Source organism: Natator depressus, chromosome 2 (genome assembly GCF_965152275.1).
Source record: "Natator depressus isolate rNatDep1 chromosome 2, rNatDep2.hap1, whole genome shotgun sequence".
Classification (NCBI taxonomy): Eukaryota; Metazoa; Chordata; order Testudines; family Cheloniidae; genus Natator; species Natator depressus.
Window position 1 is genome coordinate 249,396,125 of NC_134235.1, and position 17,913 is coordinate 249,414,037.

General features: G+C 40.1%; 1 protein-coding gene across 2 annotated transcripts in view; it reads left to right on the top strand.

Annotated features, from left to right (window-relative positions):
- XYLB (xylulokinase) overlaps positions 1-17,641 on the top strand; it is a 142,121-nt gene extending 124,480 nt beyond the window's left edge. For both annotated transcript variants that reach the window (XM_074943436.1, XM_074943437.1), the window contains 3 exons: positions 5,222-5,309; positions 7,577-7,671; positions 16,592-17,641. In XM_074943436.1, coding sequence (XP_074799537.1) covers positions 5,222-5,309; positions 7,577-7,671; positions 16,592-16,675 — 267 coding nt within the window. In that variant the 3' untranslated portion in view covers positions 16,676-17,641. The remainder of the gene's footprint in view (positions 1-5,221; positions 5,310-7,576; positions 7,672-16,591) is intronic.
- Positions 17,642-17,913: the final 272 nt, after the last annotated feature.

Below are 17,913 nucleotides of genomic sequence, written 5' to 3' on the forward strand. Positions count from 1 at the left end.
CTGTTATATCTAGGCAAGGAACTGGATGTTTTTCACAATACATTTATACACAGTGAAACAAACTTAGAGAGGGGGAAATAAAGTTACAGAACTTGCTGTTTAAGTATAATAAAGCTGCTGTTAGAACTTTTTAGAAGTGTCTTAAAATAATATGATCAATATAGTGCCATTCCTTTAATTTAATCACTGGTTAATTGGATTCTTTAAAATTTAATCAAAACCTCGGGAAACAAAGTGTTTTCAAGTTATTGTCATCGCTTTTGGATAATTCATTCTGGGGCTATAGAAAGCTGCCACTTAATAAACTGTATTCACAATCCCTCATTTTGTACATACCAAAGGTTATTTTAAACACTCAGGAATATCTGTGAAGAACATCAGAATGGCCATACTGGGTCACACCAGGGGTTTATCTATCCCAGTATCCTGTCTTCTGGCAGTGGCCAATGCCAGATGCTTCAAAGAGAATGAACAGAACCAGGCAGTCCTCAAGTGATCCATCCCTTGTCGTCCAGTCCCACCATCTGGAAGTTAGAGGCCTAGGGACAGAGCATGGGATTGCATCCCTGACCATCTTGGCTAATAGCCATTGATGGACCTATCCTCCATGAATTTATCTAATTCTTTTTTGAATTCAGTAACAATTTTGGGCTTCACAACATCCCCTGGCAATGAGTTCCATGTAGGGTGACCAGACAGCAAGTGTGAAAAATCGGGACAGGGGGTGGGGGTAATAGGCACCTATATAAGAAAAAGCCCCAAATATCGGGACTGTCCCTATAAAATAGGAACATCTGATCACCTTCCACAGGTTGACTGTTCGTTTTGTTTTAAGCCTGCTGCCTATTAATTTCATTAGGTGACCCCCTGGTTCTTGTGTTATGTGAAGGAATAAATTAACATTTCCTTATTCACTTTCTGCACACCATTCATGGTATAATGGACCTCTATCATATCCCACCTTTGTTATCTCTTTTACAAACTGAATAGTCTTAGTTTTTTAATCTCTCTTCATATGGAAGCTGTTCCATACCCCTAATAATTTCTGTTGCTCTTTTTCTGTAACTTTTTTTTTTTTTTTTGCAACAGTGTTACTCTGACTCACATTCAGCTTGTGATCCATTATGACCCCAGATCACTTTCCGCAGTACTCCTTCCTAGGCAGTCATTTTTCATTATGTATGTGTGCAGCTGATTGTTCCTTCTTAAGTGGGGTACTTTGCATTTGCCCTTATTGAGGGACCCCATTCATTATGCCCTTCCAGCATGACTGTGAACCACAGATAACTACTCTCTGGGAACGGTTTTCCACCCAGTTATGCACCCACCTTATAGTAGCTTCATCTAGGTTGCATTTCCCTAGTTTGTTATGAGAAGGTCATGTGAGACAGTATCAAAATCCTTACTAAAGTCAAGATTCACCACGTCTGCCGCTCCCCCCCCCCCCCCCCCCCCCACACACACACTGCTTGTTACCCTGTCAAAGAAAGCTATCAGGTTGGTTTGACACGATTTGTTCTTGACAAATCCATGCTGACTGTTACTTACCACTTTGTCTTCTAGATGTTTGCAAATTGATTGCTTAATTTGTTCCATTATCTTTCCGGGTACAGAAGTTAAGCTGACTCATCTGTAATTTCCTGGGTTGTCCTTATTTCCCTTTTTATAGATTGGCACTATATTTGCCCTTTTCCTGTCTTCTGGACTCTCTCCTGTCTTCCATGACTTATCTGAGCCATTCATGATTATCTTTGAAATCTTCTCAATCAGCTCCTTGAGTATTCTAGGATGCATTTCATCAGGCCCTGGTGACTTGAAGACATCTAACTTGTCTAAGTAGTTTTTAACTTGTTCTTTCCCTATTTTAGCCTCTAATCCTATCTCATTTTCACTGGCATTCACTATGTTAGACGTCCAATCACCACCAACCTTCTTGGTGAAAACTGAAATAAAGAAGTCATTAAGCACCTCTGCCATTTCCACATTTTCTGTTATTGTTTTTCCCTCCTCATTGAGTAACAGGCCTACCTTGTCCTTTGTCGTCTTCTTGCTTCTAATGTATTTGAATGTTTTCTTGTTACCCTTTATATCTCTAGCTAGTTTGATCTTGTTTTGTGCCTTGGCCTTTCTAATTTTGTCCCTACATACTTGTGTTATTTGTTTATATTCATCCTTTGTAATTTGACCTAGTTTCCACTCTTTGTAGGACTCTTTTTTGATTTTTAGATCATTGAAGATCTCCTGGTTAAGCCAGGATGGTCTCTTTCCATACTTCCTATCTTTTCTACACAGTGGGATAGTTTACTCTTCTGCCCTTAATAAGGTCTCTTTGAAAAACTGCCAACTGTCTTCAGTTGTTTTTCCCCTTAGATTTGCTAGCTCTTCACAGTATGCTTTGGACTTAAACTATCTTGAGTAATTTAGTATCATCTGCAAAATTTGCATTCTCATTGTCTATCCCATTTTGTAGATCATTTATGAATATGCTGAACAGCAGTGGTCCCAGTACAGATCCCTGGGGGACACTGCTATTTATCTTTCTCCATTTTGAAAAAGGACCATTTATTCCTACCCATTGTTTCCTGTCTTTTAACCAGTTACTGATCCATGAGGGGCCCTTCTGTCTTATTCTATGACTGCTTACTTTGCATAAGAGCCATTGGTGAGAGACCTTGTCAAAGGCTTTCTTAAAGTCCCAAGAAAGCCCGGCGACCCGGGAGCATGGAGAGGGCTCACCGCAGAACACCCAGCTCCAAACCTCCCCCAGCCATTAAAATTTTTTTAAAGGGGGAGGGAAAGCTCAGTGGTTTGAGCATTGGCCTGCTAAACCCAGGGTTGTGAGTTCAATCCTTGAGGGGGCCGTTTGGGATCTGGGGCAAAAATTGGGGATTGGTCCTGCTTTGAGCAGGGGGTTGGACTAGATGACCTCCTGAGGTCCCTTCTAACCCTGATATTCTATGATTCTATGATAAGTACACTATATCCACTGGATCACTCTTGTCTACATGTTTTGACCCCCTCAAAGAATTCTAATAGATTGATGGGACATGATTTCCCTTTATAGAAGCTGTGTTGACTCTTCCCTGACAAATCATTTCATCTATGTGTCTAATAATTCTGGTCATTACTATAGTACAACCAATTTGCCTGGTACTGAAGTTAGACTTAGATCAGCCTGTAGTTGCCAAGATCACCTCTGGAACCTTTTTTAAAAATTAGTGTCACATTAGCTGTCCTCCAGTCATCTGGTACAGAAGCTGATTTAAGTGATAGGTTACAAACCACAGGTCTGAAATTTCATATTTGAATTCCATCAGAACTCTTGGGTGAATACCATCTGGTGGCTTAGGCCTGCCTAATTATACTTTGACACTTGATTTGCTAGAGTTTATGCCCCTTTCTATTTTCTTGTTTTAAAATATAATCCTTAATGTCTAAACTAGGGATTTTTCCTTTTACATCTTTGGCTCTTGATGAATGACTGCATGAAACGTGGTGAAATATTTGTTCTTTATTTTTGACATTGAAAAGTTCTATTGGTTAGTTTTGAAGTCACTCATGAGGAAGAAATCACACATTCTAAATGATTTGTTATATATATATGAATTTATGAATAAGCTTAAATTTGATCACCAAGCCATGGAAAGGATGTCTTGATCAATTTTCCATTTGTCCCCTAAAATAGAGTTTCACGTGATGCTTGATATAGATGGATACTTAGAAATGCTTACTTCACAATACTACCTGAAGGGAGCACAGCACTGGTTTGTTTTAGATTAAAAGTAAAACAAGTTTATTAACAACAGAAGATAGGATTTTAGGTGAGTTCAAGTAAGGGATAGAGTTAAATATGGGTACAAGCAAATAAAAGTGAAAAACACTTTCAAGTGGCTGAGGCTTAACACAACAAGCTACAGCCTTTATTCAAGGTAGTTTCCTTACCAATCTACCTTCCAGCAAGATAGCTGACCACCATTCAGGTCAGGATCTTCCACAAAGTCCAAAGTGCTTGGTTCCTTTATCTTGTTAGGTGGAAGATAACTTGGGGCTTTTTCCCCCTCTCTTTTATAGTGCAGTGAACCTTTGCAATCGATTCTTCTGAAGGTTATCCTAAAGCAAAGCTCAGTCAAGCTGTGAAGAAGGGACATAGTCTTGCGGTGAAGGAAGCTTCATGCTGGTTTCCTCTGCTGGTATTTGCTAAAATGCCAATTAATCTGTTTTTCTGCAGTCTCCTCCCCGTGCCGTGATGCTGAGTGATTATCTCCTCCCCTTGTTGCCTTGATAGTTCTGTTTATCTTTTTTGTAAATTGCATTTCCATTGTCTCTTAATGCACCTTGGAAGTACCTTCAAGGTGGCAGAACCACATTCCTTTGTCTAGAGTGGGGTAACTTCAGCCCTGCCCAGCAGACACACTTTAAGAACATAATTCACAATATGTTTGTAATTTTGAATTTGTCATCTGTGCATACACCACACAATACTATTAATGATCAGTATGTTATTAGCTTACTATTGATGTCTTACCTTATACCTTTTTAAAGTGAGTTAATGTACACTGAACTGATCTGGCAAGCTGAAACTCACTACGAGATATCACTTAGCCCTCTGTCCTCTTGCATTGGGATACTGTTAGGATCGCACGACTCCTATACCACCCTCCCTGTAGACCCCAGAACAAGGGCTATGTTGGGGAGAGAGAGGAGGAGTAGCTGGAATGCTCTGGGCCTCCAGGCTGCTCTAACCGTGGTCATGTCTGAGCAGAGAATTGGGGAGTTGTAGCTGACTCCCTCACTTCTCCCCTCCTTCCTTCTACTTTGCTGAGCATAAACTCGGTGAAGCAGAGAATCTGGCCCCCCATTTCTTGGTTCAGGAGTGAACAGATCTGCCCCTTACAAGTCTTGGGGGATGACTCTGAGAACTTGCTGGAGAGATAATAACCGCATACAGAACCTTTGTAATAAAGGAGTGACAACACTGTAAGAAATGTATCTTTATTTCCTGGCTCCAGTCACCTGACCTGGGTCAAGTTTGCCAAAGGTTAGTACTGTGTCACATGAAAAGGGTCAGTACACATTGACCCCAGAGGTAACTGGTACAAAGCCTGCACAAACATTTGGCTATCACGTGCAGGAACCATTTGCTTGCCTCAGCAATTATAAGGAATTACTTATTGCCCTGTGTTTCACAGTCATATGTAACAGATGCTTTTATACTTCCCAGGTCCTGTCTGATGTGTTTAGTGCACCAGTGTATACTATTGACACCGCCAACTCTGCTTGTTTAGGATGTGCTTACAGAGCAATTCATGGTAAGGCTGTAAAGAATAGTCCTTTGGTCTACCTGAACATTTAATTTTCATGCACCCAATACCCATGATTAAAGTTTCTGAAAAAAAGTGCAGGGTATATAAAGCACAGTAGACCAGATCTATAGCCCACTGAAGTCAAAGGGAGTATTTCCACTGACATCAGTGGGTTTTGGATCATGCCCAATAAGAATAAAAGTGAATTTTTAGGGTTTCACTCACTCTCACTTCTTGCAGCAGAATTTAGGCTTGGGCTCCCAGTGGCAGATTGTCTGTCTAGAGGGTAACGTAGGGTACAGCAGTACAAACTACAGCAACCTCCTCTCAGACAGGAGTGGGACCTGGACAGATGGCAGGTACATCTCTAGAAGTGGATGAGGTTTGCTGGGAAGGGTGTGCAGCTTTGATGCGCTGATCCTCCACCAACAGATACCCATTTGTTAATTAAAGCTCCCCTCTCCTGACTGAACCTACAGAGGAAGAGAGAAGTAGTTAGAGAAAACCAGCCTAGTAATAAATACTGCCCAAACGGGTGACATTAAAATAAATCTTCTGTGTAAATCTTGGCATTTTTAAATGACAAACCATCTATCAGCATATACAAGCTGTGCTGTGCTCCACGTTCAAGCTGTGTACTCTTCATGTTGTGAATGCATAAATCTCTTGCTCAGTCATTTCATTTATTGCAGTACATCACCAGTTGTAATGCAACAGCCAAAGTCCCAGAAGTAAAGGTGTCAATTAATTTGCGTATTGATGCAAAAACTTGTATGTTAATGACAGGTTCTCAGAGGTTAAATGATGTTGAATCCCAGGAAGGTGGTCTTCACGTATTTTGGAATGCTTTAATAGCATCATTTCCTGGCTATTTTACTGTTAAAGAAGTTCAAAGCTGTGGGCCAAGTCCTTACTCAGGCAAAATTCCCATAGGCCTCAATTAGACATTTTAGCAATGGACAGCCTGTGTCCAGGTTCATGCAGGGTCATAACATTGAGACAGAAGCATGGTGAAGACAGTGCAGATCGTCTCAAAAGCATCCAGGTTTCATTTTCAGAAAAAAATTCTGCCTTCAGCTACATGGTACACCTACATTGACTGCACTCACAGGTCTGAAGACAAAGCAGAAACTCTGTGCAGCAGAGAACCGGAGTCAGTAATTTTAACACACAAAATATGCTTCCACTACTTTGTTTCCAAAGAAGATGCAATGATGCCATCAGCAAAGCATTTAGGAGAGTGGAAATAGCAGCACCAGACTATCAGTAGGAGTGAAGTATGCTGAGGACATTTTTACACTTTTTAGGGACCAAATCCTTCCTCTGTTTTACTCAGAATGTGCCTTATACTTCAAAATCATCCTGAACTTTTCCCATACATGCTGGATTCTCTGCCCTTGAATATAGCTTGAGGTGACAGCTTCCATTAAGATTTATGCAGATATTTCATATGGCCAGAAGATGGGGATTCCCTCTGTCAGTATGGTATATGAAATCTTTGCTCAGGTATGCTGCTGCCTAACCCCCCCCCCCCCCCCACCCCCGGGCATGCTGTGGTTTTTTTTTTCCAGTGGCATTTTTGATTGATTGCTGTTCAGCTGGCTCACTCCTCTGGCTGAGCAGAGGAATTGTGTAAAAATGAAGACTTGCTAATATAAATGAAATATTGATGATAAGGGCCCCTTAACAACATTACAATTTATAATCTACAAATACAGTATTCCATGGTTAGTCTAGGTTGTTTGGCAGGAATAACAAAGAATACCTGAAATGCTGTAGCTTATTCTGCAAGGGAGAATGCTGTAGTAATGGGATTCCCTCTGACTGTTCAGCTGCCTTATATATCATCATAGTTTAATGAGTATTTGTAGTACACATTTTCTTAATACGGTTTTCACATCTCATCCCTATCTTTCTAGCTGTGCCTTTTATTTTGGTTACACTTTGTCCTTGGATTCCTTGCTTCTGCATATTTTCATTGCGGCTTACTGTATTATTGGTGTCTATAAATGATTACTGATATTTTTTGAAACTGCATCTCTGCTGCTATTCCACCATAAGGTACAAATTGAATGATTGACAAAAACTCAATCTCAGAGTCCCCACTTTCCAGATTAGTGCATTGGAATCTAAGACCTTTGCCATTTATCCTTCACTTTTGAATGCTGACCTGGTGATGGAGGATCAATATAATGTATTAATTTGCCAGTGAGTCGAGGCACATCCCTCATCTTGTTTTTGAGCATTGATCAGTATTGTGATTCTCTCTGCAGGGCTTGTGGCAGAAACAAGTGTGTCCTTGGTAGATGTAGTGAAATTAGCACCAGAACCTAGATTAGTTGTTACACCAACCACTGGGGCAGACCAGGTGAGTAGCTTTGGAATTTCAGCATTTTCAATTTCATTTCATTTTATTTTCTGTATGTTTTAAAAATGGTTTGTTTGTTTGTTTTTTGCCAATAAAATGGATGTATTTGTAACTTGGGAGGCACTAGGATTGATTTGAGGAAATCTCTGTTCTTGTAATGATACAATATCTGAGTGATCACAATATTCAGACCCATAAAAGAGTAAATTTCCCCAATCAGATACATGCAGAGAGGAAAAACTGTCATCTTTCAAGAATAGAAAGTATTATAACTTGTGTTTAATGGTCATTTGGGTTCTGACTGGTAATATTGACAAAGTAGTCTTTACTTCCAGCAAAGTGCTATTTGGAAAAATGTTAATGAAATTATTTTCTCTGTTTAGAAAACATCAGAAATATCCCTGCCTGCCTGATTCTTAATATTGATCAGCAATCATTTATGAAAGGCACACACATCTTCACTGATAACTTCCAGTCTGAACAGCCAAATGGTCACTAATTAGAAATAATGCTTACTAGAACCAGTTTTCACTACATACATACACATCCTCTAAAGTTCTACAATTCTCTCAAAACAAGAAACTTGTGTTTTGTGGGACCATGTGGCTAGGCAACCAATTAGGCAACAGACCCACATAGTTCATGTAAACCAAGGAAAGAACTTGTCTTGGGACTTCCAATTTCCCATTAAAGGCAATTTGTTCCCATCTGGAGTTCCATAAGACTGTAGCTCTATTACAGCTTTTTACATATAACTTAATATCATGCAATAAATGAACAGTATAATGCAGCAAGAATACTGTACAATAGTAACTTAGTTGTAGCTGTCTAGGATCTAAATACCTTCTACTTCCACTAACTTTAGTTATGTACAGATTTCTTCTACATTAATTTAGTCTGTTGGCATGTTGCATAATACGTTGGATGCAGCATGTCACTGCCTCAGTGGGTCACAGCTGAGAATGCCATATTCAGGACAAGCTGTTGAGAAATAGGGCAGACTCACTCCAAACTGATGGTTATTCTATCATCAGATTATACCAAGCCAGTAACAAAAGTAAACTTCTGTCTCACCACACTGGTTAACAGGAAGTAAGAAATGCAGTCTCCTTCGGCATCCCAGCCCTTATCTCACCTCCCAGACACTGGACTCTGAGGAGTGGTTATTGAAAACCAATTTCATCACATATAAGGTCCTTCTAATCTCAAGAGATCAGCCACTTAGTGAGGTCATTACATAACTCAGATTTTATCCAATACTCATCGTGCTGCTGCCAGTCTTCTAGTAACTAAAATATAAAGGTTTATTAGTTAAAAAAAAGAAGAGTGTTATAATGGTGAATAGATCATATACATACAATAGTGGCAATGTTCTTATATCTGGTTTGTAGCAGTGATATTACAGACTGCTGGCTTGTAAAGTCTCCCTGGTAACTTCTAAAGTATTGGAAGGTCCTCAGTCCATAGTTCAATATGCTCCTTTTAGTTGTAAATGCACAGTCCAGAGAATCAGAGCAGGAAAGAGACAAAATGGATGTTTTATACCCTTGACCATGGGCCTGAAAATTTTCTATTTCAATCAAAGTTCATAGCTCAATTTGTGGAAAGTTACTGGCACAAGATGGAGTCAAGGTTCACATGAGCAGATCTCATGTCCTTTCATGGCTTGTTGATTTACAGATGGTAGCTGAGGCTGAGGCATCTGTAGGAAGAGATATCTTGGTGGAATGAGTTTTTTCTGTGGCCCATTGCAACAGTTAAGTGTCTTTAATGGGTCATCAATGCAAAGCTGTCTGGCTTCATTGTAGATTTTACCTGGTGGGTTTTACCCAGGAATACAGCATATATGTATGATGCCAGTACATAGTCAATATTTATAACTTCAGAAAAAAAGATACATGCATACAATTGGATAATCAGACTTAGCAAATCATAACTTTTCCATTGACACCTTACATGACATACTGTGTGAAGATTTGTTGCAGTGGCAATATCAAGGTTATGAATGGTCATACTTCAGTCATAGAACATCACACACCATAACTGCAGACATCAAGGCTTTTAAGCTTTTATTTAAACTCTTGGAAACTACCAAAATTACTAGCTTCCAGCTAAAAGGGTATTGGAGGACCAGACATCAGCAACAGTAATAATGGAAATGATTATGCTACATAGTGGCATAGTACATACCAGCATATTATTTAATTATTACAGAACAGGAAAATCTTAGTGATCAAACAAGTCCTGATCAGAAATATTAAGCCAGTCAATTTAAAATCAGATGATCTGATCTCATTTGCTCAACTTTGTGATACCTGTTTCCCCTTGTTTTAAAAGATCTGTGTTCTGGTTTTTATAATCCGAGCTGCCAGGAGATATGGGAAGGGTGGAGAAACACTCTGCCCCAGTAGCAGTCCACAGTGACATCTGACTCAGCCACAATGTCTCTGGAAGGAGTGAGGGACATGATACCAGTGGGAGTTGCAACACCCTTTGAAAGTGTGTAATATGTGCTCCCTGTGCAGTTTGTCTCTGCTGGCTTCTGTGGAATGGTGAACCACCAGTTCACTTCTTTTGGGCTGTCTAGTGCTCTTCTAGTTTCCGCTTGCAAAGATGTGCAAGGGAGGGTGAGATCCTTGTTTCCGTGCAGGGGTAGGCAGTGCCTGGCTCAAAGTATCAACAGTGAATTCTTTTGTCTTTTAAATTTTACTGGCATACAATGTCCTGACAACTAAAAGAATAATTGTCTCTGTCTCCATACTTTTCTCCTCCTTTCTCACTTGGTTAGACCTGGCTATCATTGCACATCTTTTTATTGGTCTTAAATGATATTGAGGCAGTGAATTATTGCTCCCTTTGAAACGGAGTCATTAAACAGACCATAGCAGCTAAACAACAAGCTGAGGAATGACCATTTCTGCACCCCCATTTAGCATGCCAGCTGCATCCCATTAAAAGCAGTTTCTTTCCATTATAAATTCCACTCAATTTTTTATCTCCTGTTCTATAATTCTACAGTTGATAGTGGATTCCTTGGCTAGTTTCATGGCTGTGAAACTGCAGAAAGCCAGAGGGCCTGTCAGTAATACAGTGAGCATGAACAGTGCAGTGAAAATTCATAATGTGATGAGTCAGTTTGGTTCTGTTTTTTACAGGGCTGCATCTCCCTGTTCATCCAATTTCATTCTGTTGTGTTTAGTGGCTTTCGCTTAAATGATGGTTCTTTTTATAAACTTCAAAGTCATCCTGAGGTTAAGCTCTGTCTTGCTGAGGAGCTCTTGTAGAGCAGCTTTGCTAACCAATGTGAAGTTGCCCATATCACTTTTGGACTGCAAGAGCCAGATCTTCGCAGTGTAGGGAAAGCGGGTCATAGTTAGGGAATCTAGTCTGGTTTCCTTCTTTTGCCAGTATAGGTTGGAAGCAACACGGGCCAGATCACTAGAGGGAGGAAAGCCTGTTTCTGACTGCAATAAAACATTACAGCTTGCTGTATTTGAATCCTGAATGTGAAGGTCTATAAGTACAATAGAATTTCAAGAATCAAAAGTACAACTTTTATCCTAATGTGTTCTTTATTATTGTAGGGTCAGATTTGGCCTAGTGCCCCATGTGGATGCGAAGGATGTGGGGAGGGTGCATGGAACCACTTTCCTTTTGTGCTTCCATGCAGCGGCTTAGGACCATCACCAGTCCTTGAACTCACTTGCCAGCTGTCCCAAAGAGGGGGAGGGGCAGGGACGAGCATGGGCCCTCAACTTGCCTATCCCTCAGCAATGACTTGCAGCCATACTGAGAGCAATAGCTGTGCCCCCCTTCACATTGGGGAACATGATGCCTTCCATAATTCCTGTTGGGGCAAGGAACTGGGATTGTGCAGGAAAGGCACAATAGAGCTCCGGACACTGAAGTTTCCTAGATTGCAGCCTGACAGAACCACTAGGCATGACAGAAATAACTGGGAGACCTTATAACAATATGTATATGCTAACTGACAGCAAGAAACCATTATTACAGCATTAAAATGCAGCTCAGTTTTAGAAGTCTATTAAAAACGGAGATGCTTGGCTTATTGGCTAATTAAGCAAAAAGGCATGAGAAAGAATATGATTATCTGGAGATAATCCCATCTCTCGTGTTACAAGGCATGTACCTATGCAATGGTATAAGATTTGGTTTAGTGTTGTTATATAGGATTTTGTGTAGGGAAGGTGCAGGGAAGTCCACTTCACTTAACAGGATGCAACAGACGGATGGGAACGGAGGACAAGGTAATACTGACGGATGGGAACGGAGGACAAGGTAATACTGATGTGAGCACTTCTTGCATGGAAGGTAGTAGTCTCAGTCTAGGTTATATTGTATTTTGTTTTAACAATTTATCTTTTGTTTTCTTATTTACGTGCTGAGCCCTGGTAATGTGTGAGATTGGTCAGTAATATATTGATGACCGTTACGTTATAGGCAATTACAAGCTTCATATTATAACACACATAATTACTTTTTAAAAATATCACGCTTTGATACGTTACTTTTTGAGGGTATTACAAAGAGGGAATTTATGTTCCTGAGCTTTTGTGCATCACTGAGTGTTCTTTATTCCCTGTGGACATCAATTATAAAAATAAATCCATGTAATTGCCTCTGGAAAAATACTCCTGAAATCTCTTAGGAGGAGTTATCCAAGGTAATGTCAATGGAAACCAGCTACTATGATTTTTTGTCTGTAGTGGTTTCTCAGTTTTCATTTGAACCAGGCAATATATTTAGCTGTGTTCTTTCCTAAATCACATTCATCTATGGAGGAGCAGCATCTCCATATTTTAGATGTGAGACATTGTCTAACCTTCTACCTGGATAGAACTGAACCTTTTCATGCATCGACTTGTCTGTTTGTGTTATATGCAGATGTATGAAGGGACAAGCAGTCTGTTCCCTGGGTGGATAACATCTTGTATCAAGACTGCATATGAAATAGCTTCAACCATGCCTCCTCAGTGGGTGCGAACTCATTCTACAAGAGTGCAAGCTATGTCAATAGGGTTCCTCAGTGTCATCTCAATATTGGACATTTGCAGGCCTGCCACCTGGTTGTTGATACATATGTTTACGAACCATGATGCCATTACTACATTTTCCAGAGCGGATGCAAACGTCGGTAGTGCAGTCCTGCAATCTTTGTTTAGATAGACTCCAAGCCCCGCCTCCTGGGGTGGGTACTGCTTGTGAGTCACCTAAGTGGAATACATGGCTGCGTCTACTTGAAGTAGAAGAAATGGTTACTTATTGTCACTGTGGTTCTTTGAGTTGCAGCTGTGTATTCCACAACCCACCCTCCGTCCCCTCTGATTGGAGTCTCGTTTCCAGGTGTTCTGGGTGAAGGAGCTGAGGGGTGTTGTGGTGGTGCTGCCTCGTATTGCTGGAGAGGGGCCATGAGAACGAAGTGCCATTTCCGCCTCCTACGGATACTGCTAAGCAAAATTCTCTGGCTCTGGTGTGCTGGGCACACACACACCCAGTGGAATACACATCTGCATCACATCTTGAAGAACCACAGCTACAATAAGTAACTGTTTCTTACACTATTTGAAGTTCTGACTCACCGTGTGTGCGTTTGCATATAAAATACCAATCACTACAGCCTGCAGTAATAGGGGGCCATGCTGTGCCACTAGTATTTAAACAGAACTCCCCAGTGAAGTCAAAAAAGGGGGTAAGAAGAACATATATAGTTCACAGACTTTGTGCTGGGCCTCTGCACAGGGGGGTGAATTTCACCCAAGTTGTACGGAAATAAAGTAGGAGGGATGGTCTTGATTTTTCCCATGTGCATGCAGTATATATTACAGCACTCATTCACACTGATGGCTGGGAGACCCACTGCAGATGCCTGGATTTTGCAAATTGGCAAGTTAAGTGTTCAAGGCCAATAAAATAGTCAAGGACACTGTATCGGTTGACGTGGCTGTTCATTGATTTTGACGCTTTTTAATTTAGAGTGATGTATTCACAATACTCTTCATATTGTGCTAGTAAATGTGCAGTAGTATATATTGTAAAAATGTCATGTAGTAATATGAGAACGCTATCTTAGAAATACAGCGCTCTTAGCAATATAGCGCTCTGCTATTAAACCTTTGCTGAGGAGTCTGGTAAAGCAGCCAGGGTTTATCAAGTTTACAGGTTAGCAAAGCAAGAATTAGTGAGGCATAACTGTAGATGTTTCAGTAAATGAAGGATCTATTTTTGTCTGACATATTGATGCTCCTAATATAGCCCATGAGTGTGTGCTCGGTATTTTGTTTACTCTTCTATATATATATTTAAGAAAAATAGGAGCAATAGCATTCTTCAGGATGTGTAATGGCAATTCCGGTATTCCACAGGTACTAACAGCACTTTGGCACACAACACACCTCAGGCATTCATGTAGTTAGTTAAAATCATATGCTCTGTGATGTGCTATGAGGAGTGTTCAGAAAGTTTCTAGCCTGGCAAAGAGAGTCATAATTTGCATTTGTTTATTTTTCAGTATAGTCCCCCATGACATCACTGCACTTGGTCCAGTGCAGCTGCAGAATAGACAGCTGCAGTTTGGCTATGCTTGTCTAATAGAAGTCCTTGTCTTGCATGCCCAGAAACTCCTCAGTTTCTGTGATCACCTCATTATTATCACTGCAACTCTTTCTCCAAAGGTCTTCCTTCAACTTGGGGAACAGGCAGAAATCTGAAGGAGCCAACTATGTTGAATAGGCTGGATGGGGAAGCAGCTGAAAGCCACATTTGGCTGCTATGGTCATTACAGTCTGGGATGTGTGCAATGATGCACTGTCCTGGAGAAGCAAAAAGTTTCCTGGAAATGTTATCACACTCTTTTCTGATCAGTGCTGAATATTCTGGGCACCCATTTTACTGAAACCTTTCTCAGGCCCAAGTCTTCACGGTGGCTGGCATTCACTGACCCACTGCAGATGCCCAGTGTCTCAGCTATGTGCCTGACTGTTCATCTTATGTCATTCATCATCATCCTGTGGACTGCATCAACTTTTTCTGGTATTCTGGCCTCTCTAGGGTATCCTGACCTTGGCTCATCCTCAGTGCTGATTCTCTCTTGCTTAAATTCAACAATTCATCAGCCCAGCGTTTTTACTGTGGCATATGGGCATCATTCCCCAGTGTTGCAACCATGTCCTCATGGATTTCCTTTGGAGTCAAGCCTTATAGAGGTACTTGATCACCTCTGTGACTTCATTCTTCTCCATTTTTCGAATCTTCGGTGCTTACTCACTTCAACACATCCTTGTACAAGTTCTGCATGGGGAAAAATGGCTGCTAACAAAGAAACACAAAATATCAGTACTTTGGTCTGTGAAATATATTGGGCCCTACTGTATAATTAAATAGGTCAGGCTAGATGCTTTCTGAATGACTCTCATCATAACAGTACTCTGCAGTTTCATGTCCTTTTTGTCAATAGATCTCTATCTCCATTTTACAGACAGGAGAAATTGAGGCACAAAGATTAAACAAGATGCCCAAGGTCATACAGTCAGTCAGCAGTAGAGGTAGGAGTATAACTTAGGTCTCCTGTCTCCTAGTCTGAGCTCTATCACTGGAAGAGAGTGTTTAAAAAGTTAAAATTTATTAGCTACCATGTATTAAAACACCTATTTTCATTTACTTGACAGGGCTTCAGTGAAGTGTACAATGTATATTCTCACATACCATAGATATATTGTATACTTACCTTGTATATTCCTTAGACTTCCACCTGATATGTTTAATTTAGTATAGAAATTTGTTTTAACTGCTGTTAATAGCTTATTAGTGATGGGTAGAATTAATCAAAGCATACTCCTCTGTTGCTGAATTTGTCCAATAATTCAATTCTTTAGTCAACAATTCTTGACTAAATTCCAGGAACAAAGAGAGAATTTCAATTTGAAACAATTATTCAGGGAGAAGGGGATTCAGAAACTGAAGATTTTGAAATGAATGGAAACACAAGGTCAAAACACCATCACTTTTTTTTGTAGGACGTTAGGTGATGATATCCTACAAAAACTATAAATGTGTTCTCTTGTGAGAAGATGTGATCATATTGGGAGATTTTATTTTATTCCAGTTGAGTGTGTATTAAACACTGATGCCATGAGGTACTGTACTTTTAACTGAATAAAGGGCAGTTCTGCTTTTCTGTCCTCTCACAAAGCCTATACTTCTTCTCATGAAAAACTCAGGGTGAAGCCATTTAGAATTTTGTCTGAGTAAGGATTGCAGACTGGAGTCCTTATTTGGGAAACAGTGACATTCACTTAAATACTGGGTCTTACTTACTGGTTACTACGGATAAGGGTTTCCAGTTATTGGGCCTGATTTATTATGGCTTTATGGCCCCTTAGTGCCAGCAGGCAGGCATAACACTGCCCTGCCGGTGAATAGCATCAGTGCAGGGAGCATGTAGGCCGGAGAGGTTGAGGATGATGCAGTTATTATTAATACTGGGGGAGATGAGGAAGGCCGGGACAAGAGTTTTGGCTGTGTGGCTAGGAAGACCAGACTGGGTTTTAGAAATGTTACAGAGAAGGATGTGTCAAATTGCGAGAAAACAGTGATTTTAATAGAGATGACTGCTTACTTCCCCTTGACGTAATGAATTATGCTCATCACAAGAACACTGAACTAACATGTACACATCTTATCACACCACTACAATAGAAACTGTCTGAGAGTGTCAAAATTAAAGCTGTAAAAGAACTGTTAGCAAGGGCTATTAAAAGCAGAATGAAGAATAGCAGTGCATGTTCTTGAGGACATTTCTAAAAGACTCCTAACACTCTGGTTGGTTCTGGGGGTGGTTTGAAATGCAAAATTTTAAAATCCATGTTTTAAACATACACATGTAACTTTCTCTTTCTTTTAGCTCTACCAGCCCCTTCTGAAAAGATATGCAGAGCTTGAACAAAAGGTTCTCTACAGTCCAGTCTCCTCTCATCTGGCTAAATAGCAAGAAAAAGAAAAATCTAACACTAGCCCAAGGAATTGACTGCCAGGGTGAAGATCAGAAGAAAGTTGACAGAATTTACTGCAGTTGTTTAAGGCATTCTTCGTATTTTGTGCCCAAAACAAGGTCTAATACATATTAAAATGTTTTTTTAAAAAGGTGTTTCTGGAAAAGTTGCTGAAAGATTTAAATCTTACTTAAACCACTCAAGTGTTTTTTTGTGTCCACAGCATCATTTTTTTTTCTCAGATCCTTTTCAGCATTGTAATTGGTATTTTGTAATAGCTGGGTAACAATAGGTTAATTCTATCTATCCATTTACCCATGTCTTTCTCTGTCTACATGTCTGTCTCTAGCTATATGTCTACCATATCTGTCTGTCTGTATCGTATCTATTTTATCTGTCTGTTATATCCATTTATCTGTCATAACTATCTTTCTATAAGTCTCTAATCTGTCTGTTTTTTTATACCATGTTCTACCATGTTTATTATGGTGCTGCCTTACAGAAATTACGTAAAGTCCACAAAAATCTAAGCACCATTGATTTTGGATTCTCTTTCCTTAACATATAGGTATTTTATGAAGCTGCTAGATTATTCTAAAACAGAAGGTGGTGTATGAATATCCAGGGAATTATGTTCCTCTGAAAGCAGTTATTAATATTAAAGACAGTACTTTTTAATTTTCCCTTCTTCAGTCCCGGTGATGTTCTGTTTCCATTTGTGGAAATGCCTTAGTGAGTATTATCTGCTATTACAAAGTACTGTGTTGGCTGCATTGGATCAAATCCCGCCATAACTTATGCCTGTGCAAGCACACTGAAGGGTTGCCTGGGTATGACTAAGAGGGCAGTTTGGCCCAGTGTCTGAAATGTGAACTCAGTGCTTTTGCAGTTTATCTGTAAGTAACGGCTGTGGCCTCTGGCTAAATGTGCTACAGACAATAAAGAGTGTTAAAACAAATAAAGGATCTGTTGGAAATGAGTCTTCTTGTAGAAAGTGCCTGTATGTGCTTACAGTGTGTTACATCCGGGGGTGCCCAAACGATGTCTAGCTGAGTGCTATATAGTCTGCTTATTAAAGGTCTGAAAGTCTGATCTAATTTACAGAAAATGGGGCAGATTGGAACTGCTCATATCGTTGGTATGGGGATGCATCCTATGGGTAGGGAATACAGGTCTTGATCTGAATCACTTCACCTTTCTGTACCTCATCATACCCATCTTTAACATGGGTCTA